The sequence below is a fragment of the Urocitellus parryii genome, chromosome 8 (assembly GCF_045843805.1).
Source record: "Urocitellus parryii isolate mUroPar1 chromosome 8, mUroPar1.hap1, whole genome shotgun sequence".
In the NCBI taxonomy this organism is placed as follows: domain Eukaryota; kingdom Metazoa; phylum Chordata; class Mammalia; order Rodentia; family Sciuridae; genus Urocitellus; species Urocitellus parryii.
In genome coordinates this window covers 123,450,014-123,476,991 of record NC_135538.1, presented here as the reverse complement: position 1 = coordinate 123,476,991, position 26,978 = coordinate 123,450,014, and the positions used below count along the sequence as shown (strand labels likewise).

At 36.3% G+C, this 26,978-nt stretch overlaps 3 protein-coding genes across 3 annotated transcripts; 2 read left to right on the top strand and 1 right to left on the bottom strand.

Moving 5' to 3' along the window:
- Positions 1–1,864: 1,864 nt before the first annotated feature.
- LOC144256472 (olfactory receptor 12D1-like) lies at positions 1,865–2,791 on the top strand. Its single transcript, XM_077801519.1, has one exon. The coding sequence runs from the start codon at positions 1,865–1,867 to the stop codon at positions 2,789–2,791; it is 927 nt and encodes a 308-aa protein (XP_077657645.1).
- A 16,293-nt stretch (positions 2,792–19,084) lies between these two features.
- LOC144256471 (olfactory receptor 1M1-like) lies at positions 19,085–20,029 on the top strand. Its single transcript, XM_077801517.1, has one exon. The coding sequence runs from the start codon at positions 19,085–19,087 to the stop codon at positions 20,027–20,029; it is 945 nt and encodes a 314-aa protein (XP_077657643.1).
- A 2,230-nt stretch (positions 20,030–22,259) lies between these two features.
- Or11a1 (olfactory receptor family 11 subfamily A member 1) lies at positions 22,260–23,207 on the bottom strand. Its single transcript, XM_026382310.2, has one exon. The coding sequence runs from the start codon at positions 23,205–23,207 to the stop codon at positions 22,260–22,262; it is 948 nt and encodes a 315-aa protein (XP_026238095.2).
- Between the last annotated feature and the right edge of the window lie 3,771 nt (positions 23,208–26,978).

Sequence of the window (26,978 nt, the reverse complement as noted above, 5' to 3'; positions counted from 1 at the left end):
CATTTATGTCTAGAGATCTGTGTCTCATTAAAGTACCAGAAGAATTTCTGAAAGACAGAGAGAGATTTCTGAAGGTGAAAAGCTTATGCCACAATCACAATATGAACTACCATTTCAAATACTTTTCAACTTTTATAATTGCTGGGAATATAAACCTGAAAAACTTTCTTAGCTGTGCTTCTGAACATTAAACCAGGTAAGAGAATGAAACAGAATACAAACTTGTTTTGACTGATCTGCTTGCTGTTACTAAAACCCAACGCTCAGGATATAGAACTGGTTTCCTCCTTTCTTAAAATGTCTTCCAACTTTAAAGCTTAGAATCCCAGTACTCTCTTGCAGGTTTTCCCATGTTTGTTAATTTTGTTTACTCTAGTCATAAAATTATTTTCTTCTCCCATCAATGATTTTAGAAACCTTAAATGAAACCCTTTTGTAGGAAGCACCCTACAAACTTCCTTATAGTTCTTATAATCCTCTCAATGCCTCCCATTTCTACATTTCCCATGAATGTTTGCTTCTTTCCTTCTACTATTCAAGAGCTAATCCACTAAATCTTTAAATGAAAAGAACAAAGAGAAAGTTATTTCACACAATTTGGCTACTTTTGCTCATGTATCTCAAGGAGACAGATAACTGAAGGTACTTCGCAAATAATGGAGAAAATAACCATCCAAATAGTTTTCTGCCTTTAAGTAAACTGTGCAATTTTGGTCAGATATTAAACCTTCTTACAATTAGCTTAGTTAATAAGATATGTCAAGAGCTTTGTAATGTTTTGGAAAACTAATAATAATAATAAAAAACAATTAGCTTAGTTGCAATTCCTCAGAGTTTTACATGCAGTGAAAAAAATAGACTATTTTTTCAATTCTTCAAATTAACTGAAAAAAGGTTGCCCTTCTTTAGGAGAAAATAGGACTTTAGGAGAACTTTAGGAGAAAATAAGACAGAAATTCAAGGGTATTGAAGTCATGGACATTTTGAGAAGAGGTCAGTATTGGTAAAAGAAAGGATGAATTCTTGACTCCATCAAAGGAACAATTTTTCTTATACAGAGATTCAGGAACATAGGAAAGGATTTTTTAAAAGTCTCAAGGCAACCAAAGAATAGAAGTATAATAATGCCAAATTTGTCATGAAATAAGTAATTTGGGATTGTATTTTGAAAATATTTAATGGCTCAGATAATAGGAAAATACTAAACCTATCAGCAGATGTAGTAGTGATACAGCTTCATGTATGTGGTCATGTTTCCTATTCCAATAGGGTTCCTTGATGTTTCCAAATATGAGGGTCAGAAAGAGGTCTCAGAGAGGATGTCTCTAACCCGGATTACACTCAGATGAATAAGTGCAACTATAATTTGTTAAACAGCTTTCCTTCTTTAAATAAGAAAAGTCTTTAAAGACTTTATGGTTATAACGAGTTCATCTTTATCTATTTTTCTCAAGTTCACATCCTCCAGGTGTCTTCTGACTACTCTAGAGATAGCAGCCTGGTGAAATATTTTAAAAATTGTTCCTTGTTAGTGATACTTAGAAGATGAAAGGAGAGTTGAATCAGAATGTAGATGTTCACAGCCAGAGAAGATGGTAGGCTGAAAACCTGTCTTGAATCCCTAAGAGAAAAACAAAATCAATGACGAATGTAATAAGTTTAAAAACTGGTTGTGCCACAGTTCAAATAAATATTCACCTTTAATATTTGATAGTCTGATGGCCAAAAACTACACAATCTAAGGCAGTTGTTATGTAAAACAACTAATTTTTGTCTTGGCAAGAAAATCCTGGGCTAGAAAGACTGATTCTCATTAGAGATAGATTTGCAGAAATTACTCTGTCTCTTCTTTTCCTTTTAAGTGATGCTGAATCAAACTTTAGTCACTGAATTTCTTCTTCTGGGATTGACAGACATTCAAGAATTGAAGCCTTTTCTTTTTGCTGTTTTCCTCACCATCTACCTTGTGAATGTGGCTGGGAATGGAGCTATCCTGATTATTGTCATCTCTGATCCTAGACTCCACTCACCTATGTATTTCTTCCTGGGAAACCTGTCATGTCTAGATATCTGCTACTCCACGGTGACACTGCCAAAGATGCTGGAGAACTTCCTCTCTACACACAAAGCAATAACTTTCATGGGATGCATAAGCCAACTTCATTTCTTCCACTTCCTGGGTAGCACAGAGTCCCTGTTGCTGGCAGTGATGGCATTTGACCGCTTTGTGGCTATCTGCAAACCACTTCATTACACTGTCATCATGAATCCCCAGCTCTGCACCCAAATGGCTATCACCATCTGGGCCACTGGATTTTTCCATGCCCTGCTGCACTCCATAATGACATCTCACTTGAACTTCTGTGGTCCCAACCACATCCATCACTTCTTCTGTGATGTTAAGCCGTTGCTGGAGTTGGCCTGTGGGAACACTGAGCTCAACCAGAGGCTACTCAACATTGTCACAGGGACCCTTGCCATAGGCCCCTTCTTTCTGACCCTTCTCTCCTATTTCTACATTATCACCTACCTCTTCCTCAAGACCCAGTCCTGCAGCATGCTTCATAGAGCACTGTCCACCTGTGCCTCCCACTTCACGGTGTTTATTCTTTTCTATGCTCCTGTTATCTTCATCTACATTCGCCCTACCTCAGGGAGCTCCATGGACATGGACTGGCTCATTGCCATCATGTACACTGTAGTCACTCCTGCACTAAATCCATTGATCTATACTTTGAGGAACAAGGAAGTGAAGGGTGCCTTGAATAGGGCAATCAGAAGGAGGTTCTGACTTGAAGAAATCTAGTGACCTCTTCTGAAATATACATAACCAACCAGGCAATAAGGAAGTTGAAATGTGAAAATATATTGTTTCTCAAATTATTTAAAATATGTATAACAGGATATGTTAAAATATGTATAACTGGATAAAGAGAAAATATGATCTAATTGTATTTTAAAATGCATTCCAGCTAGCATAGGGGAGATTTAAACAAATGGGATATTAATCATATAATCCTAATGCTGAATATTTGATGGGATATCTGTTTATAACATTAATTTGGTACATTTTCTCATATATCTTGTATGAAATCAAATAAACAAATATGTCCATGTTATCCATGCACTGAGTAGATGGGTATATTTTTTCAGTACGTTTAGCTGTAGGGTCCCTCCAGGTTAACACATCAAAATGTGATGAATAAAATTATACTACTTTTATATTTTGAAGATTTTAATATAAGACCAGGCTTCCATTATTGGAAAAGTGAACACTAAGAGACATATGATTTTAGGATAATTTTTAGGAAGTATGTCCTAATTTCTTTTTCTTCAAACAGAAAGGATAAATAAGCAATTAAATAAATGACATTGTAATCAACTAATCAACAAAAATAAAATAACTTGGAGTTAATCTGAAGAGTTCTAGAGTCTCTTTCCCCATAGATGTTTTAGAAATCATCTGGTAAAATTGATAAGTATTATTAGAAAATGTTACTAAAATTGAAGGCAAAATGAAAAAAAAACTCTCAAAAGTCCTCCATCTTATTAACATGTCAATTTTCCCTCAGCCTTTAATGATTAAAGATTATGACTTCCAAAATTTTTTTCTTTTTAAATTTTATTTTACTGTTTATATTTATTTTGACAAAATTTGTGGGGGGGCAGGAGGGGTGCTGGGGATTGAACCCAGAGCAGTGTGCATGTGAGGCAATCACTCTTCTGACAGAGCTATATCCCAGCCCCTATTTTGACAAATTTTAATGTGAAGCAATATGATATAATGTAGGTTAAATACGAAGAATTCATCTAAATGTTGTTTTCTTTTATTTACTTGGCACCAAACTCATACTAAGTAAAACAATAGAAGTCATCATTATAAAAGTATTTCTAGAGTTAATAGGCAAGAACAATTATTATATTACTTACTTTCTAGGTTCCTACAAGTGGTAGCTGGCCTTGAAAGAGTGGTAATTTCCAGAATTTACAAATATTTAGACATATTCTATGAAGAGATATTTTAAGCAGATATGTTGACTTTTCAGTCTGCAAACAACTTGATTCTGACCCTTCTCCTATACTTGTGTCTCAACTCCACATTTGGTCCCTCTTATCCCATTTAGTTTATGAAAGACTGTGTGGAAAAGGCAACTTCCACTCTGAGCTGGCTTATGCTAGCTCTAATAAATCATTTTTATTCTCACTTCTATTTGTGAAATTGGTAACATCATCAAATTTTAATGGAGTTGAAATATAAAGGAGTGTGTAGGGTTCTGTTAACTATTGCTGCATTACACTCCAGGACCTAAAATATTTAAAGGTTTAAAACAATTAATTTTTTTATTTTACCCACAGAAGTGTTGTGAGTCGGAGTTGACTCTGCCCCAGACTTGTCTGAGACCTTGGCTGTGATGAATTCAATAGATGTCATGGAATAGGTGGGAGCTGACAAGGCCTTTTTCTCTATTTCTCTGTATCCTTCTCCATTTGCTTCATGTGTTCCTTCAACAGGAAAGCTTAGGTCAGATTTTTTTCATGAAAACAACAGATCAAGGTGAAAATTGCCAGTTATCTCAAAGATAGAACTATGATCAGCATTAACATAACTTCTACCACACTCCATTTGCCAAAACAGTTGCAAGCCCACTTAACTTCATGGGAAGAGAAAATTGTTAGCACCGCTAAAGAAAAAGCATCAGAGATTTTGTGGACACCCTTAATCTACCACACTCCCACTTCTGACTGCTAAAAATTCGCATTGTTGCCGTATGCAAACTTCACTTACTACCTCTACCTAAAATTCTAGATTCTCATCTCATTACAGCATCAACTCAAAGTTCAGTGTTTTGTTTTGTTTTGTTTTCTTCTCATCTAAATTGAGCCCATAACTGTCACTCACATAGCCATTGTAAATCTGGTTGTACACATTTTTCTTACTCTGTCTTCCATATTGCAGGATGGTATAATTGAAATTGATAATACCAAAACAATTCTTTTTAACATAATTTAGGGATTCTTTGGGGGTTTTAGTCAGTTAGACAAATACCATATCCACAAATGTCCTTAAGACAGCTTCTCTATAGCTTAGACTGAGAGTCAGAATATTATGGAACAACACCTTTAAAATTCCCATATGTCTATCTTTATGTCCATATCATGCTGTTTTATTCACTGTAGTTTCATTATATATTTCAAAATCAGCATGTATGATGCCTTCAGCTTTGTTCTTCTTTTTAAAGATCTGGGTCTTCTCAGAAGATGATATACAATCAATCAACAAATATATGAAAAAATGTTGGACATCTCTAGCAATTAGAGAAATGAAAATCAAAACTACTCTAAGATTTCATCTTACTCCAGTCTGAATGGCAGTTATTGAGAATACAAACAACAATAAGTGTTGGCAAGGATGTAGGGGTAAATGACACTCATACATTGCTAGTGGGTGGGACTGCAAATTGATGTAACCAATATGGAAAGCAGTATGGAGATTCCTTGAAAACTGGGAATGGAACCACCATTCAACCCAGCTATCCCATTACTCCATCTATACCCAAAGGACTTAAAAACTGCATACTACAGGGACACAACCACATCAGTATTTATAGCAGCACAATTCACAGTAGCTAAACTGTGGAATCAACCTAAATGCCCTTCAGTTGATGAATGGATAAAAAAAAATGTGGTATATATACACAATGGAATATTATTTATCATTAAAAGAGAATAAAATTGTGGCATTTGCAGGTAAATGGATGGAGTTGGAGAATATAATGCTAAGTGAAGTTAGCTATTCCCAAAAACCAAATGCCAAATGTTTTCCCTGACATAAGAATGCTGATTCATAATGGGGTTTGGGGGGATCATGGGAGGATTAGATGAACTCTAGATAGAGCAAAGGGGAGGGAGGGGAAGGAAAGGGGATTGGGGGTAGGAAAGAGGGTGGAATGAGATGGACATCATTACCCTAAGTACATGTATGAAGACATGAATGGTGTGACTCTACTTTGTGTACAACCAGAGGTATGAAAAAGTGTGCTCTTTATATATAATATGAATTTTAATGCATTCTGCTATCATATATAACAAATTAGAATTTAAAAAAGATCTGGGTCTTTTAGGAAACTCATAAATTTTAGGATTATTTTTTCTATTTCTAGAAAAAAATGCCACTGAGATTTTGATAGGGAGTTCCTTGAATCTGTAGATTGCTTTGAGTAATGTAGACATTTTAACTATAATAATTATTCCAATCCATGAACATAGTATGTCTTTCTATTTGTTTGTGTCTGCTGTAGTTTTCATCAGTATTTTCTAGATGTCAGTGTACAAGTCTTTCACCTTCTTGGTTTACCTTATTCTAAAATTTTATTCCTGATGCTATTTTAAGTAAGATTGATGTCTTATTTCAGTTTTTGGATAATTCATTGTCAGTTTATAGAAACCCATCCAATTTTTGTGTTGATATTATATCTTAAAAGCTTACTGAATTTATTTATTGGTTCTAAGAGATTTGGGGTGTTTTTAAGGCTATCTCCATATAATTTTACTTCTTTTCTGATTTTAATGCCTTTTACTTAATTATGATAGTACAGCATAAAGTCAGACATAGACCAATGGAACAAAAAAGAGTACAGAAATAAAACCATATATAATTAATATACATGGGAGTCAAAAACACATATAGGGAAAATGACAATTTCTTCAATAAATGGTGTTGGAACAACTGAATATCCATGTGCCAAAAAAATAAAATTGGATCCTTATTGTAGGCCACACACATATGAGCAGACAAATCACCTCGAAATGGATTAAAGATGTAAACTGAAGACCTGAAAAAGTAAATGCCTAGAAAAAATGGGAAAATGTTTTGGCACTGTTATTGGCAATGATTTCTCAATTTGACATCAAAAGTTCAGAAATAAAAGCAAATATAGACACGTGGGACTATGACAAAGTAAAAAGTTTCTGCTCAGCAAAGGAAAGAGTTAATAAAATGAAAAGACCATCTATGAAATTAGACAAAATATTTATAAAACTATGTCACAATAAGAGGCTAATATTCAAAATACAAAAGAATCTCCTACAAGTTGATTTCAAGAAAAAAATAATCCACTTAAGAAATGGGCAGAGGATCAAAACAGTTGTTTTCTCAAAAGAAGATACACAAATGACCAACGTGTATATTTTAAAAATGATCTACATCACTTATCATCAGGGGAATGCAAATTAAAAGCACAATGAGATATCATCATACACCTGTTAGAAAGGCTTTAAATTTCTATGCTTTCATTAGTGTATTAAAGTTATACATAATAATTGGTTTCATTTTGATGTGATCATACATGCCTGGGATTAAATTTACTCCATTTCAGTCCCCAGTGTCCCCTTTCCTCTCACCTATTCTTCTCCATTGCCTTTCCTCTACTAGTCTTTCTTTTACTCATTTATTTATTTTTAATTGGTGCTTTGTAGATATACATATAGGTGAAATTTATTGTGATATTTTATACATACACATAGTCTATTTTGTCAAGTTCATTATACATTTTCTTCCCTTTCCTGTCCTTTCTTCCTCCCCCTCAATCTCCTTTTTCCGCTGCACTGATCTTCCTTCTATGTTTATGTTATTCAACATCCCACTTCTTACTTTGCTGTAGCTCTTGCATGTCAGAAAAAATATTCAACTCTTGATTTTCCAAGTCTGGCTTTTTCACTTAGCATGATATTTTCCAGTTGTATCCATTTACCAGCAAATGCCATAAATTCAATTTTCTTTATGGTTGAATAAAAACTCTTCTTTATGTTTGAGTAAATATAAATATACTTGAGTAAATAAAAATATATATGGTTATACATGATATATAGGATCTATATACAAATATATAGAGATATATAATAAATATATAATAGAATATATGTATGTATATATGTGTGTGTGTGTGTGTATATATATGAATGGGACAGGATAGGAAACGAGAGAAAATGTGTAATGAATTTGACAAAATATACTATGTGCATGTATAAAATAGCACAGTAAATTCCACCTCTATGTATATCTACAAAGCACCAATTCAAAATAAATAAATGAGCTAAAGGAAGACTAGTAGAGTAGAGGAAAGGGAATAGGGAAGAATAAAGGGAGAGGAAAGGGGGCACCAGGGACAGAAATATATATCTGTATATGATTATATATTTAACAAATATATCTATGTAAAATCATATTTTCTTAATTCATTCATCTTCCATTCATCTATTGACAGATATCTGGGCTGGTTTCATATCTTGGCTATTGTGAGTTTCACTGCTATAAACATTAATGTGGTTGTATCATTGTCATATGCTGTCATATGCTGTCAAAGTTATTTTAGATACATACCAAGGAGTAGGATACCTGGGTTATACGGTGGTTTCATTCCTAGTTTGGGGGTTGAATCTCCATACTGCTTTTCAGAGTGGTTGTACTAATCTGCAGTACTACCAAAAATTATGCATATTCCTTTTTTACCTCATATAGTAAGCAACAAAAAAATCTGTAATTGCCTACTTGCAAACTATCCTTCAAATGTGCAAGTAAAAAATTCAAAAATGTTAAAACGAGAGACAAAAAATTACACAGATCAGAAATTTAGATATACATAAGAAATGAGATCATGGAAGAAGGGATTAAGTGAAGGTAAATGAAAAACTTTTATTCTCTTCTTCATTGACCTACAACATTTTATTCAAAATAACAATAGTACAAGGTTTTTAATCATGTATGCTTATAAATGTATCATGTCTGTTGTTGATGTTGTTGTTGCTGTTGGAAAAGGAGGAAGAGATTGCAGAACCCCTCCTTCAGAAATAGAAAGATTCAGCAGTCAGAAAATCAGTAAGGACAAGAGTGAATATCATAACACCATCAATCAATTGGATATAACTAACAGCTGTAGACTACTTTACCCAAAACACCAGAGTATGTGTTCTTCTCAAACTCACATGGAGAATTCAACAAGTAGCCCATATTCTGAGCTCTAAACGTACATCATAATAAATTTAAAAGAATGCAAATCATCCAATATCTGCTCTCAGACTATAATGAAATTTAGCTATAAATCAATAACAGAAAGAGAACTGAAATATGTCTACATTTTGGAGTGAAATAAACATGCCAACTAACAAATGAAATAATATGATGACTCAAATTTGCTTTAAAATAACATAGGCAGCACAGGGAGTAGTGAGAGGAGAAATACAAATGAAAGAACATTTTTGGCATGTTTGAAATTTAATTAAAGTTCATAGCCAACATTATCATTCTATACCCTGCCTAGTGTATTAGTCAGGGCTCTCTAGAGAAATAGAATCAACAAGAGGTATGATTATAAAAATGAGATTTTTTAAATTGTCTTATACAGTCATAAGCTGGATAGTCCATAATGGCTTCCCACAAGCTGGAGAGTTGAAGGAACCAGTCCAAGAGACTGAAGCCTCAGGACTAGAGGAATCAACCCTCATCTGAGACTGAAGGCTTTGGAAACTCCCTGAAGAATCACTGGAAGAGTCCTCTTTAGAAGAAAAAAGGAGTGAGAGTTTGATATCCTCAGGTGATCGCAGCAGCAATCAAGAACACATTCAAGAAGAATAAAGCTTGCATCTGCTGCTGCTTCCTTGTTATTCCAATTTTTATTCCACCCAAGCCATCATCCTCTTAGATGGTGCTGCTCATGCTTAGGGAGAGTCTCCGTTTCAGTTCACTATCCCACATGCCAATCATTCCTAGACAACCCTCATTGACACACCCAGAAGCCTCTTAATCTTTGTCGTCTCTTAATCCAGTCAAGTTGACAATTCAAATTAACCATTACAACTAGACTTTCATGAACTATGTCTTTTTTTTTTATTGGTCGTTCATAACATTACATAGTTCTTAATACATCATATTACACGGTTTGATTCACGTGGATTATGAACTCCCCCTTTTACCCCGTATACAAATTGCTGTATCACATCAGTTTCCCTTCCATTGATTGACATATTGCCTTTCTAGTGTCTGATGTATTCTGATGTCTGTCCTATTCTCTACTATCCCCCCTCCCCTCCCCTCCCCTCCCCTCCCCTCCCCTCCCCTCCCCTCCCTTCCCCTCCCCTCTTCTCTCTCTACCCCTTCTACTGTAAATCATTTCTTCCATTTGTATTATCTTGTCTTACCCCTCCTTTCCTCTTGTATGACATTTTGTATAACCCTGAGGATCGCCTTCCATTTCCATGAAATTTCCCTTCTCACTCCCTTTCCCTCCCACCTCTCATCCCTGTTTAATGTAAATCTTCTTCTCAAGCTCTTCGTCCCTACCCTGTCCTTGTTTACTCCCCTTATATCAAAGGAGTCATTTGGTATTTGTTTTTTAAAGATTGACTAGCTTCACTTAGCATAATCTGCTCTAATGCCATCCATTTCCCTCCAAATTCTATGATTTTGTCATTTTTTAATGCAGAATAATACTCCATAGTATATAAATGCCACATTTTTTTTATCCATTCATCTATTGAAGGGCATCTAGGCTGTGAACTATGTCTTATAACATCTATGAACACCCTCATTTCACTGTGATCATTCCCTAGATTTCTTAACAGCTTAACACAGGTGTGAGAAGTGCTGGGGCATGATATTGGACAAATTATATCATTATGTGTGTGCATGTGCAAATATGTAACAACAAATACCATCAAATTCTACAACTATAATATACCAATTTAAAAACTGAGGCATGGGTAATATCATACACGTGGAAATGTCTTCTCTACATGGGGCAGTGAAATCTGGTTTGCCTGGAGCATGAGTGACAGATCTAGAATTTAGTCCCAAGTTGTCTAAAAGCTATTATTCAATGGCAGAGATATTTTCTCCAGACAAACCCTCTCAACATTACTCACTTTTAACAGAAAAATTTAGTCTAACTTTCATTATTTCCCAGGACAGTCTGTGAGCTGCCAAATATGATTAAATAAACAATGATCAGCTTACCTTAGGCAAAATGAATTATGTTGTTTGCAACTAAAAGCACACCAAGAAAATTCACACTCCTTCTCAACAGCACACTCTTCATTTTATTTACACACACAGTAGATGGGGCCTCATTAATTTTTAGCATAAACATCTGGTTCATTGAACTTGGAACATCTAATAACAATAGCTCTGTCTTATCTGAGAAATTGTATCTCCAGCAGAAGCTTTTGTTGAACCAGTGGTCTGCTTCTCAGAGTGCCCTTGTGATGAGTGATTGATTGCCTTTGTCTTAAAAGTGGTCAAATGAAGATATGAAACTGGATGGTGAAGGAGACTGGTCCTACCGCTAAAATCTCTAGCCATGTCCTGTTAGCTTTATCCTTACCATTGTCACTTTTTTTTTCCTATCTTTGTTCCTCATAGATTGAAAAGAAGCCCCTGATTATATAGATGGTCCCTGACTTGCAATGGTCTGACTTGTGATCTTTTTAACTTTATGATGGTGAAAAAATACACCCATACAACCATGCTGTTTTTCAGCTTCAGAGCAGTACTTAGTAAATTACATGCTATATTCAGCACTTTATTACAAAGTAAGGCTGTGATACATGATTTTGTCCAACTGTAAGCAATATAAGGGTTCTGGGCACATTTAAAATATGCTACTCTGACATCACAGCTGTGTACAAAATGTATTTTACTTACACTATTTTCAACTTGAGATGGGTCTATCAAGATGTAATCCCAACATTGGTCAAGGAGCATTAGTATTTGTTCATGGTAGGTGGAATATCACTAGACACCTGCCATGTGACAGGCCATATCCTCTTGAAGGAGTTAAAAATACGCCCTGGCAGATTGACTATTTATAGTTAAAGTCACTTGAAAAACAGCAGATATAAAAAGATAATTCTTACCCTTATAATATACTACATCCTATCTGTAGTACCAACCTCTGGACTTCCTTTGTATGAGAAAAAAAATAAGCTTTTACATATTTAAAACTCAACAGCTAAATATGATTTCTAGCTGACTTCAACAAATGATATACTATAGATCCATTAGTTAAAACACTGAAAATTGGTGAGAAAGGGAGAAGATGAAAGGGGTTGAAACAAAAGTTCTCATTTAGATAGAATTAAGTTTGAGATGCATCCAATGTCTAAGAATGGATGACAAAATAGGCAACATGAATATTTGAATGTATATGTTTAGAAGAGGGCAACCCAAAATATGCACATTAAATAGAGTGGTTTCTATTAAAGGCTATAAAATGTTATAACCATATGTCCACCATTCAAGTTTTTCTGACTTAAGGAGTCAGGGTATGACCAGAGATAGGCTGTGAGTTTTAAGTAATCTTTCCAATTTTACTCCCAAATCATCATCAATGTTATGCTTCTGCTTAATTTGAGATTTTACTCCTCGACACTATCCACAGGCAATTCTCTCAATGGAAAATTCTTCCATATTTGCCACTAATGAGTAACTCTGGGAACTGGGTCTCAAAGGCCAAGAAAGATTCATTCTATAGCCAAACCCCTTCTGATCCCAAGAGAGACAAAGTTGGGTAATGCTCAGTTTTCAAACTGCATCATCTCTACCTTCATACATGGTCTCAGCAACATAGACAAATGGCCTGGCTTCTCGCCTGTTCCACTGGTCCACCAGCAGCACTGGATAAAATGAATATTTCTAAGGTCATCACTCATGAGGTGGAGATTTAGGGAAGCCAGTAGGTAAGTGTCAAATATGGTATTTGACAGAATAATGGACTCATATTTCATAATAGAACATAGAGAACATAGAAGGTGCAAGTGAAAGGACATTTTATTTATGTGTATGTATCCAAAGTAGTATGTAAGCCAGACCTGCTTTAAATATAAATATAGATAGATAGATAGATAGATAGATAGATAGATAGATAGATAGATATAGATATAGATATTACATGGTAAAATTGCTCCTGTAGAAATATCTACTAGGAAGTTTTATATGTAGATACACATATAATATGTACATATACCTATATTTATGCACATCTAGAGCTAAGGAAAGAAGTTGGAATTAAAAACATAATGGGAGTTATTTGTTTATAGATATTTAAAGCATGAAACTAGATGACAGAGATCTTTATTTGATCTCTTAATAAGACTTAATGCAGTTGATTCTTCTCTATCTCATCTTTTTTTTTGCATGTGTTTATGTGATGCTGGGGATGCATTATACACCTCATACATAATGCATGTTATACATTTTTTAATTAAAAAGAGGAAGAAATTAAAAAGAGAAAGATAAACCGGCCAAGGAGATTGAGGAGGAATCATCAATGATATTACTGGAAACCCATAACAGTATTGTGTGTGTTCTGAAAATTACAAAGAAAGTGTTTGAAATGGGCTGGGGGTGAAGCTCAATGGTAGAGCACTTGTCCAGCATGTATGAGGTGCATAATGCATCCCCAGCATCACACAAACCCATGCAAAAAAAAAAGAAATAGAGAAGAATCAACTGCATTAAGTCTTATTAAGAGACCAAATAAAGACTGACCTTTGAATTTTGATATTAACAAGAGTGATTTCAGAGGAATGGTAATTTCAAAAGTTTAACAGGGTTCATGAGAATTTGGAAAATAAAACAATTGGAAAGTAATGAGTGCAGGAAATAATTAGGGTTTTGATGTATTTTTTTAAGTCACAGAAAAGTGTAGCAACAGCTGTTGAGGTCTGGAGGATACCTCAGGGTTTTCAGATTGGTCCATCAGAGGATGAAATTTAAGAGATGGATGCATAGGATCTCACAACACTTAGATGCTGGAATATTACTCAACCTCAATACTGAACCACACCTGCCCTGAGATCCAATGTGAATAATATATGTTCTGTATGAATTCGCCAAAGGTGAACATAGAATTAGAGTATTCAAGCAAAATCATCAAGATTATCCAATCTAAGAAGAAATGTGAAAGCACGAGAGGGACAGAACTGTCTGGGTGAAGGAAGTATTGTTCTTAAGAGATCAAAGGGTAAGTGTAGACTTCTTCTTGCGTGAGAAAAAGAAATCTTCCAATTCTCAATAAAATGGGAAGGAAAATAAAAAGAGATGGAAAAGAGTGATAAAGTTATGGTTGATAGAGTGCCCTACATTTTTTCTACATTTTTATTGATGTGTAGTAGTTGTACAAAATTATGGGGTGGGTTGCTACATATTTATGCACACACACAATATAACAATATAATTTGGCCAATATCAGAATGTCCTACATTCTTTTAAAGTTTTTTATTATAATTTGTTATATATGACAACAGAATAGAATACCCTACATTTTTAATTCAGCTCAGCTGACTAACCCCATCAGCATCACTGGATGTTAGAAACACAAATTCTCACATCTCACCTCGGGCCTACTAAAAACACAGTCTCTAAGATGGAACCATATATCCTTGACTTAACTAGGTTTCCATGTGATTCTTAAATATGTCAAAGTTTTAGATGCTCTGCTCTTATATAGTCAAAAATGCCCTGGAAAAAGAGGGGAAAGATAATGTCCCTTTATCCTAAAGCACTTGTCCTTTGGAACACCTAAAGGTTGCTACAAACAAGGAGGCGATAAATATATAAATGGAAAAAGAAAACTGTGTCTGTCATGAGATCCATCATAAGCCTTCAATCACAGATGCTTCATTTTAAAAGAATATGAAAGTCACATCTTAATGAATCTTGTCTTCAGTTATAATTATTTCCAATTGTCATATCTTTACCTATTTATTTGCCAAGTATGATCTAAAGGATACTTTCTCTCCCACCTATACATGTGAATTAGACAATCTCATTGTTAGAGAACAATGAACAGTAATGCTTGAGGGAAACTATGTGTTTAATTCTTTGACTGCTACTATAAATAACATTTAAAAATAAAATATGGTTCTGACTCTCAAGGAATTTATAATTTAATTGAGATGAGAAAATTTATGTCAGAGAAACTGGAAAGCTTATTCGGATAGTATCCAATTAAGGACTATGTCATTCTACCTATATATTTAAGAAGACACAAGATAATGAAGGATAGAATATTCAAGGATAGCTTCATGGCGGGGAGGGAGGTAAAATTATAACTAGCCATGAAGGCCTGATAATATTGGGTGAGATAGGAAAAACACTAGGAAGAAAACTAGGGTTAAAGCCAACAGGAGTAAGTGTAAGAGGTTAGAAATGATAATATTAGTGGAACTATAGGTGATCAGCTAAAGAGAAAGGAAATTGGTGAAGAATGTGAAGTCTTGGTTGGTAGGTATGAGAACCATATGTAGAAGTTCTTAATGGGCACAGATGGGCACATATGATCAATAAGAAATAAGAAGGCTAGAGGCATTTAAGCAATGAAAAATCAGGCCAAACATAGAAAGTTTTATAATTTCTGTGAAATGTTTGCAGCACGAATCATAGTAATTAGAAAATATGAAGTCAGGGGAGCCAGTTAAACTTCTAATGAAATAAGCTGGGAGTGAGTTCATGAGACAAAGTTAGAAGGTTTACAAAAGGTGATAAAAGACTGAAGTGAAAAACATTTTTTTAAGAAAAATATGCAAAACACTCAATTTGGACTTGAGAGAAATGAAAGAAATAGATAAACCAATGTTTCCAACCCATGCTACTGGGACAAAACCTGAAGAAAAGGAGTTTTATTCTTGAAATATTTAAATGGAAGGGAACTACTTGTGCAGTACAATGTATTGTCCTCTCCTGCCTTTCATCTCCATCAATTAATTTATATATTTTGTGATAAATACTTCCTGTCAAGCACAGGGAGTACCTTAGAGAGGAAAACTAAATGCACTTTCTGCCACAATGTACCTCAGTGCCTTGTGAAGGAGACCGATGTTAACTAAAAATCCTAAATGTTTAAAGAAAATAAGTATGACAGCATCCACTATATTACAACTGTGGTAATCTATAAAGGTATGATGTCGGGATATAAAGGGTAGATGTGATGATCAAAAAATCAAAATTCTGTAACAAAGACACCAATTGAACTGAGATTGCAAGGATAAATACTGTGGTTTGAATGTGATTTGTTACCTCTGAAAGTAATATTGCAGTTTAATACTCATTGTGAGATATTAAGAGGGTAGAAATTAGTCTAAGTGTGATATTTAGAAATGGGCCTTTGGGAGGGTCTTTAGGACGAGATAAGGTCGTTAAGGTGCAGCTCCCATAATTGAATACTGGTGGCTTTATAAGAAAAGAACAGAAGACACACACACTCTCTCTCTTGCTATGTGATGCTCTGTACCGCCTTAGGACTCCATCAGCAAGAAAGCTATCAAGGGATACGGCCGCTCAACCAGAACTGTAAGCCTGGATAAACCCCTTTTTTATAACTTTATCTGTGGTGTTGTGTTACTAGAAACATAAAACAGACTAATATAGAAAATTGGTACTAATAAGGAAGGCTGTTGCTAGTAAAGAATACTTTAAAATGTGGAAGTGGCTTTGGAAATGAGTAATGGGCACAGGTGGGAAGAATTTGGAAGGGCAGGCCATAAAATGGGTAAATTCTGATGAGGGTTTAGAAAAAGACATGAAGATCGGGAAGAGCTCGAACATCTTACAGGTGGGATAGGTGGTTATGATCAAAACACTGATGCAAATGAGTGGTTTTCTATTGGAAATTAAAGTAAAGGCCACACTTGCTACACCATTGCAAAGAACTTGGCTGGACTATGTCCATACCACATGGGTTTAGGGAAGGTTTAAAAGTGATGAACTGGGATAGCTGGTGAAGAAAATATATAAACAACATTATAAAATCCAGTCGTGGTTTTTCTTGGTAACTTTTAACTGTATACAACAGGATTCAGCAGCAATAGTATGACCTGAAGGCAGACTCAGGCACATAATTTAATGGAAAGGAAAGCCAAAACCTAAGAAAAATTCAAAATCTGACCATGAAAAGAAAGAAGAAAAAGCATGCAACCCAAGAGCCACTTTCTAAAGAAATTAGCATGGATAAAGAGGACCAAGTGCCAAAATCTTCAGGACAAGGGGAAAAGGCCTACCAGGCACCTCCCATCACAGGCCATCACAGGTGGCAGAGCTCTTTATGGTCTTACTACCCAGGGCCAACTTGGGACTTGACTCCCTGCTCTCTGGTGAAGCACACCACAGCTGCTCCAGCCATGGTTCAAGCAGGTTTACCACGACAATGATGAGGTCATAGCCACTTCCACTGAGAGTTCAAAGGAAAGTCTAGGAGGCCAGACAGAGGCCTGATACAGGAGCAGAGCTGCACAGAGCCCCCTTGGACAATGACTAATGAAGCTGTGGGAACAGAACCCCCAAGACCTCAGAACTGTAGCCTGAGAGAACTGCAATCATGAGGTTCCAAACCAAAAGAGCTAAAGTATGGGATAAGCCCAACAAAGCCATGGAGGTGGGGCTTCTTGAGGCCTTGTGAGGCCCAGCCCTAGTCCCACTGTGTGCAAGATACCAGAAATGGCACTTTAAGAGTGAATGTCTATCTTCCTGGGTTTTGAACTCATTTTGGGTTGGTTACTCCTTATACTTACCTATTCTTTCCTTTTGGAATGGAATGTTTACCCTGTGCCCACTACTGAATATTGGAAGTAAATAACTTGTTTTGATTTTATAAGCTCATAGTTGGAAGAAGTTAGCCATCGTATCAAACGAGACCCTAGACTTTGAAGTTTTGAATTAATTCTAGAAGGAGTTAAAGACTTTGGACTGTTTGGATGGAATCATTGTATTTTGTATGTGAGAATGAGTCAAGGGGAACAGGGGTGGAATATTATGGTTTGAATATGGTTTGCCACCACCCAAACTCCAAAGAACTATTCATTTAAGATATGAATTATCAGTTTGAGGTAGTAAGAGAGTGGAAACTTGACCTGACTATGGTGTATAGAGGTGGGACTTTGGGAGGTCCTTAGGATTAGAAAAGGTCATTAAGGTAGAGCCCCTATGATTGAATACTGTTGGTATTATACAAAGAAAGAGAGCAGAAAACACACACACACACACACACACACACACACACACACACAGGTCTTTCTATAAGATGCTCTGCACAAACTTGGGGCACTGCCAGAAAAACCAGACACAGCCCCTCAGACTTGGCCCAGAACTTTCAGCCAAAATAAACCTTTTTTAATAACTTACTCAGTCTATGGTATTGTGTTATTACCAATAGAAGACAAACGAATATAATGAGTAGAAGCTAAGAGTGGAGGGAAGCAAGAGGGTATGCTTGAGGGAGTGCAGCACAGCCACTGTGGCTACACAACAGAAAATGAGTGGACTGCAGTGCAATGTGAGGCTGGGGAGGTACCTCAAAACCAGATACACTGAGGAGGACTGGGAATAAATTGCAAAGATAGAGCCCTTGTTTAATGTACAAGGCCTTGGATTTAATCCTCAGTACTACAAAAAAAATTAAATAAAAGCCATTGAGATTTGTAAGACATAAAGATTATGCATTTTTCATAAAAGCAATGGTTCTGTGGTTGCCTACCTAAACAAAATAACATAGTTATATTTTCTTTTTTGAAAAGATGATTCTGTCTGCATTGTGAACAACACATTAGATGAGGCAAGAATGGGCAGGGTACACCAGATGGAAGGCTGGTAATATTCTAGTCAATCAACCAAAGCATGAACCAGAATAGTTACTATGTAGATAGGAACATTTATTGAGCTGCAACTATGTGCCAAGCACTGAGCTAAATACAGAGATGCAGCTTTTGCCTTCAAAGAAATCATGGTCAAAAACAGAATCACAAACAAGTGGTTATAATATCACATAATACAAACTTTAATCTACACAGAACTTGCACACTTATAGAATGCTAGGGAAACTCTGTTCCCCTCAATCCATTGTCTTTGTGCCTCCTCAGTTGACTGTCCTTTCTAAATTCCAACTCTTGTCCCTCCCATTGATATTTTAGTTTACAAGCCTCAGTTGGTGTAAGAGAGACACATTGACAGAAGACAGAATCCAGGTTACTGCACATTTGTGTCTGCAAGGAGTGGATCCTCTTCACACCAAATCCTTCTTGAAGCACAGTAAGGACCAGAATGAACTGCAGCAAGACTCCTGACTTTGTCCTCTCAGGGATGTCCAGTGATCCAGAAAACCAGCAGTTCCTCTTTTGTCTCTTTATGGCTCTCTATTTGTTGGGCCTCCTTGGGAACTCACTCCTTCTGCTCGCCATTGGCACTGACATTCACCTCCACACCCCCATGTACTTCTTCCTCAGCCAGCTCTCTCTGGTGGATCTCTGCTTCACTACTACCACAGCCCCTAAGATGCTAGAGGATTTCTGGACCCACAATGGATCCATCTCTTTCTCTGGGTGTTTGACCCAATTATACTTCTTTGCTGTTTTTGCTGACATGGACAACCTACTCTTAGCCATCATGGCCATTGACCGCTATGCTGCTGTTTGCTATCCACTGCATTACCCACTTGTAATGAGACCTTCCAGATGTGGGGTGCTTGTGGGTATGTCATGGGGAGTAGCCCACTTGGTCTCTCTAGTCCATATCTTGTTGCTATCCCAGCTATCTTTCCATGTTAATCAAGAGATTCCTCACTTTTTTTGTGATTTTGGCCCTCTCTTATGGCTTTCTTGCTCTGATGCCCAACTCAATGAGGACCTAACAATGGCTCTGGCTGGGGTTTTGGGAATCAGTGCTCTCTTCTGTGTTATAAGTTCCTATGCCCGTATTTTCCATGCTGTGGCCAGAGTTCCATCAGCTCAGGGGAAAAGGAAAGCTCTGGCTACATGCAGCTCCCACCTCTCCATGGTCATCCTCTTCTACAGCACAGTATTTGCCACCTACCTGAAGCCCCCATCAACTTCTCACTCCTCTGGGGAGCTGGTTGCTGCTGTCATGTATACCCTGGTAACTCCCACTCTAAACCCTTTCATTTATAGTCTGAGAAATAAGGATGTAAAGAGTTCATTGAAAAGGATCCTGGGCATGGAGAGTTCTCAGGATTATGGATCATCCCAATAACCATGTACTTTTAGAAAAATTATTCCCTATTTCACTACTACAGTAACAAAGAGAGTTGGTCAAAATCATGGCCATGCTAGAGCATTATATGATTCCCTGAAAAGAACACTGGATTGAATTGGCTGTTCTTTAAATAGCTTTTGATTATGCATTCACATCACTACAACATTTGATAACCATGAGCATTTCTCTCTGGGGTTTAATACTGAAGTTCCTCCCCATCACTTTGCTATAGTCAAAGTCATCTTTGCTGTCATCAACAAAGATAATCGATATCATCAGTACCATTATCAATAATAAGAAAAAGGAAACTGGGCCGACGCCAAACTTATCCCCCCTTTAGTTTCTCTCTTTTCAGAATGTTTTATATATCCATGTGTTTGTGTGATGTTTGAGACTTTCTGATTAGTTTCTGATTCAATGGCTGAGAATTGGAAGACAGCTAAAAACAAGAGGGCATTTTTAAAAACACTTCTTTTCTTATAATAGAATAAATGAATATTTCTTACATATGTTTATGTGTTTATTAAGTTTTAAGTGAAAAAAATAAAATAGTTAATTGCTCTATGAATGAACTGATCTTTCAAATATAGACTGACAACAGGTGATGTGGGTGATATCTTTGCATTATAAAAACAGTACACACTATTTTTTTAGTCACTATGATGTTTTTGGCCTGTGTTCCTTTATACACCATATACATTATATCAAAAGAAGACTATGTGTTCTGTTAATTTGTATCATCCACTGTATTTCATGTTATTGTACATTATGAATTATATGATCAGTTGAAACACTTAATAACTAATTCTATTTGGGTGAATAACTTGATACATAGATAGATATAACTTTGCCATAAGAAGAATATTTCTGAAGTTCTCAGAATGGATTCTCTTTTCCATGTTCACATCTTAGTCTAGACTTTCTTCCTGGGTCATCTAAAAGTTAATACCTTCTTTTCATTTCTAATCTAACGACTTCCTAGAGCAGGTGTTCAGAAATTATTTTCAAGCAAATAATGATTGAATGGATAATCCAAGCTGGTATATTCTCTGACTAATTTTAAGAAATTGTTTAAAGATCAATGGAGAAATTTGAACATGTCTTGTGTATTAGATGATATTAAGGAAATATTGATAATTTGTTAAGTACTCTAATGGCCTGGTGGGCATGGTTTTTTAATGTCTGAATCAGGAAAGGAATATACTAAATACATGTGGAATATATATGTGCACAACATATTTACCCAGCATCTGGAATTTGTTTCTTTCCTTCCCATTGATAAGACAGAATGCATTACTTTACATCTACTTTTATTTGTGTGGTGGTATTTTCTAGCAAAACAAACAAGCAAAAAGGAGCTGTAGAGAATTCAAACAAAGTTAGCCAAATGTTTATGTTGAAGCCAGATGGCAAATTGGGACTCATTGTGCCATTCTCTCTATTTTTGTATACATTTAAATCTTCTACAATAAAAAATTTAAAAATGAATAAGTAAAATGAATTCATCTTTAAATATTTTTGAATATACATATCCTTAGATCTAGCAATTTATATCCAAAAAATTTATTATAGAAAAACCTGAATGTTCACAATGTACACATAATAAAAGAACTAATTACAACTAAAACATTCTTACCAATAGAAGATTATTTAAGCAAATCATGGTTAGCCATACTATGAAGCCCAAAAGAATAAAGAAGTAGATATTTTTTAATATAGAAAGTTGTTCATGACATAGTGCTCAATGGAAAACCAGATTTCAAGCTCTATGATACATAAATAAGTAGAAAGAAATTTTGAAATACCATCTAGCAATAATATAGTTAATATTTCTAAATTTGTTTTGATATTACTGTTTTGCTTCTCTATTTTCATTTTTCTTCTTCTTATTTTACCTATATATATATATATTTATGGAGTAAAATGTGATAATTCAATTCATATATTCATATTCAATACATATATAGCATATACTATGGGTAATGATCAAATCAGGGTAATATTTATGGCATATTTAATAAAAAACTAAAAGAAGTTTAAATAAGTTTTTAAACTAACATTTGAAAAGTACTGCTCTGCTTCTTCTTTTTTGGTGTATTTTGGTTTAACTACAGAAGAGCCAAAGGGGAAGGTTGGAATAGAACAGTTATTCCTTTCCAGCCAATTCTGGAGACTTCTCAGGGGAGACGTCCAAAGTCCAAAATAAAATCTTCACTACCCTCTTTCTTCAACCAAATGTTTCCATTTTTTTAATTTGAAGAAGCCTTTGTAGTGCCTGATGAACCTCCTTGTTCCTGAGGGTGTAGATGACAGGATTGAAGATGGGAGTGACCACAGTATAGAGCAAAGCAACGACCTTGGAGAGGAGCTGGGAGTGGACAGCCGAGGGCGCGATGTACAAGACCATGAGAGTTCCATAGAAGGTGGACACTACAGCAAGGTGGGAGGAGCATGTGGAAAAAGCCTTTCTCCTGCTGGCCCCAGCAGGAACTCTCAGCACAGTCACCACGATGTGAACATAGGATGTCAGAATTAATCCAAATGGAACAGTGAGGAAGACTACAGAGAGAACAAACGTTGTCACCTGGGCTACTCTGGGATCTGAGCAAGCCAGGACCACCAAAGGCATGAAGTCACAGTAAAAGTGATCAATGCGGTTGGAGCCACAGAACCTCAGCTGGGCCATCAGGACCACAACCAATCCATCTACCATGAAGCCAGACAGCCAGGCTGTGACCACCAGCCCCATGCACCATCTAGGCCCCATCAGGAGCGGATAGCGAAGTGGGTAGCAGATTGCCAAGAAGCGATCATACGCCATAACAGCCAGTAGGAAGCATTCTGCTGTGGCTAGAGAACCAAAGATGAAGAACTGGGTCAAGCAACCAGTCACAGAGATGGCTGCCTCCTGCAGGAAGCCCTCCAGCATTTTCGGCACCACTGTGGATGTATAGAGGATCTCCAGGAAGGACAGATTAGCCAGAAAGAAGTACATGGGCGTGTGCAGCCTCCGGGAGCTAATCACTACCACAATGATCAGCATATTCCCTATGACAATGAAGGCGTAGACAACAGTGAACACAATAAAGAAAAGGAAATGCAGCTCAGGGATGTCGTGGAAGCCAAGGAGGACAAATTCAGCAATAGTTTGGTTTTCTAAGGAGGCAATTTCCATGTGGATCATCCAGGTTTCTATTTGGCAGTAATTGGAGAAATTTTAGTGCATCTCTAGGAGAAATTGTTGTGCATCTCTGTTTCTTCTATAGCAAATGTAAGATTCATAGGACTAAAACAAAAAGGATGAAAATGAGTCTTCAAATGAGAATTACTTTTAAAAAGTCTTTGTCTATCCCCTGTTCAGTTCTTACTCATTTTCCAGCTCTCTTTCTTCTCTGCCTTCCTTAATTGTGCATGTTCAAGGTTCAAGAGAATTTAACACAATTTTAGTCTTTCAAAACCCTTTGACCTACTAATTCCACCTGCTACTATACAGTAAATTCTAGCAGCCAAATCCGTATAATCAGTCATGGTTTCCTTCATCTGCACCAGTGTAATTTTCTCCAAATGTCTGGTAGACATATTCCCAAACAACAGATCCTTTTATCCTTCAAAGCTACAGCCAGCTGAGTGGCTTTAAAGTTCTATGTGAATCCCGTGGTCACTCTCTCAGAGTCATCTTTATTTCAACACTCTTTTTCCTTCTCCATCTCCAATCAATGAAATTTCATCAACTATTCACTGGGAAATTTATATATATTTCCCTTTCTTCCTACTCTTACGTGAGGCTGATGATCTACTGTGTAGTCGTCTAGTCTCTGTTTATGACTCTCTCTTACCAAAATGACTTTCTTGAAATACTAGCTTCATTCTTTTAATACTGTGCAAGAGTTAATAGTTAAAATGTGGTAAATTATTATGAGAGGGAAGTATGGGTGCAGAGAGAAAACAAACCCCGACCAAGGCTGTGGAGCAAAGGGTATAGGAACTAAGGTCAGGGAAGGCTTCCTGAAGAATGCTACTTATAGGCTGTTTTGAAGGCCAGATAAAAAAGGACAAGGTAAAAGGTAGGGAACTGGGCAAGTTACCTCAAGCAGGAGAGCATATATGAAAGTCAGGAGGCATAACTGAGCATGGCATTTTTTTAAGATATTAAAAATGAATCTGTGTGCCATTAGGGCAGATTTTTGGATACTATCCAAGATGATGTGTGCTTTTTACTAAACATAATGAGAATATGTTGTATAATTCAGAGCATAGGAGAATAATAAAGGAAAAAATAGAGCTAATCATATATGTTCACATATATAAAATTTAAGTGTTAATTTCTATGTTATGAGATTCATAAACATATTACATTTATCATCACATAAAATATAAGTTCTTTAATGCAAACAGCATAGAATGGCAATTACCTAAGAGGTGGGAAAATGAATGACTCAGGGCCAAAGGCATTGGGAGACTTCTCACTGCATGTTATTTTAAGGCCAATTCTGCCTTTGGCAAAGAATCCCATTTTCCACTCCCCTGCTCACTGTTAAATCCTCAAAGACCAGCTTTAGTTTCATCTCCCCATGAAGCCTCCTTCACTAATGGAGCCCTTTATTTCTTGAGTGATCAAGCACTAAGTATCTGGTCTGTAGAAGACAGTACACTAGTTTCCAAGGATACCAAGTCAAATAAATTGAGTCCATGACCTTAAGAAGTTTATAATCTTGTGTAACATCATCAGATAATGGCAATACACTGAAAGAAAGTTAGGGAATTCAACCTGAAAAAAATCTTCCGGGAGGAAGTGAGGCTAGACTAACTCCCCATTACTCTGGAAAATGGAAATAATGGAGATGAGAGCATTCCAGATAAAAAGAAAATCATGAGTAGACACTGAGGCCAAAAACAGCAGAAAGTGAAGAGGAAAAGAGTTGTGGGGGGGGTAAGTATCCAGTGTTAATTAAACTCGTCTCTGAGGGAGCATTAGGATGCAGGTGAATAATGAGAGAGGAGGGCTAGCACCAGCAGCTGTATCCTAGAGGCAACAAGGTACAGCTGAAGGCTTTTAAACAGTAGAGTGGAATGGCTCAGCCTGTATTTAGATCAGAGGCTAAATCCCCAGTAGCAAGAAGGAAAGAAAGGATGTCCCCACCCAACTGATACTTGGTGTGCAAATGCATGCTGCCTTGAATTCTTCATTCATTATTTTATTGTATGCACGTTTTCTTTCCCAAAAGATGACAAATTTATTTAGGATAGGAGCTAGAATTTTGTATCTACTACACTATGCAACAAGTAGAAAGTTCTTTACTTTATAGACCATAAAATCCACAGATTCCATTACCATTCTCCAACTCCTACCTCTAGAAGCTATTCCCTTACCCTCTGTTCCCATCTATATTTCCTTGTGATATGAATTTAGCACTCCTTCTGGGACTTCCTTTGACTCCTAGATTATTTTTTCTGGTCCACATCCAATCTGCCATTTGGATTATTTAAGCATTATCCTTCACAGAAGAGAAGTGAGTATACAAATCAGGCTAGAACACTTTCAGCAATAAAAAGCTCACCACCACCACTCCCCCAGTGTCATCATGGATCACACTGACTCTTGGCAATTTGTTTCTAAAGTGAGCCAGGTTTTGCTTTCCTAGAGTTTCCTTTTATTTATGCTCTATTCATAAAGAAAAATTACTTTTTTGTGACAGCCCTTTAGTTCCATGAAATTTATAAGAGGTGGGATAGAAGAAAGGGTAGTTAGGACAAATGAAAATTTCACAATTATTTTTTGTAAAGCTGACCTGTGCCTATTCCAATCTACTTGATGACTTTGCTCAAAAGAAACCTTTATCATCATTCTCATTCCAATCATTCTAGACAGTCTATTTCAAGAAATGCAGAATTAGGACAATAGCAAGTCAGGAAATAAAAAGAAGACATTTCATTAACTTCTAAATGCAAAAGTAAAGAGAGTAGGAAATTGAAGTCATCTATCCAGGGTGACAATCCATAGGGCACCACAAAGACTAGAGTCTTGAATATATCACCCTTCAACCAATATAGAAAGAGAAAAATTTGCAATATCTCCAGGCACCACTTACCTTCATAAGCCACTGAACAAGGCTAAACAATAATGATTGCTGTTAAAAAAAACAGCTTAGAGGAATAAAAGTAAAGGAAAAAACTTGAAATATAAATTTTATAGATAGTGTGTTACTCATGGCTGTGATCAAAATACCTGAAAAACAACATAGAGGGTGAAAAGTTTATTTGGGGCTCATGATTGCAGAACAATGATCAGCTAGTTCCATTGTTCTGGGAAGAACACCATGGTTAAAGGGTGTAGCAGAGGAAAGTTTCCAAGCTGAAGGAAACCAGGTGGAGGGGTTGCGGGCAGCGAGCGCCTGAGTGTGCGAGCGCACAGAGATGCCAGGGACAAAATTAAAACCTCAGAGGCATGCCCCAATGACCTTCTTTCTCTAGCCACACTCCACTTGCCTACAGTTACCACCCAGTAAAGTAGTCTTTACAAATGGATTAATCCACTGAATTAGGTTATAAGCTTCATAATCTAATAATTTCACCTCTGAACATTCCTACATTCCACACATAAGCTTTCAGAGGACACCTCACATCCAAACTATTATCGACAACTTAGGATATGAAGCAATTTTTCAAATAAGGCCACAGTAGCATAACCCACATGCACAAGAGCTAGTCACCCTCAAAAAAAAAAAAAAAAAAAAACTTATACTTTCTCCAACTTGGACTCCTAATTCAAAGGTGTGTGTGTGTGTGTGTGTGTGTGTGTTCATAGTCTGTGAACAATGTATATGGATATGTGGCTGTATTCATCTGTATTCATCTCCATAGCCATATTGTTCTTTAAAGTGTATAAAAGTTCCTCCATATGTATATTATTCTCGTATAAGAAACAAGCATCATCCTGAATTTTTAG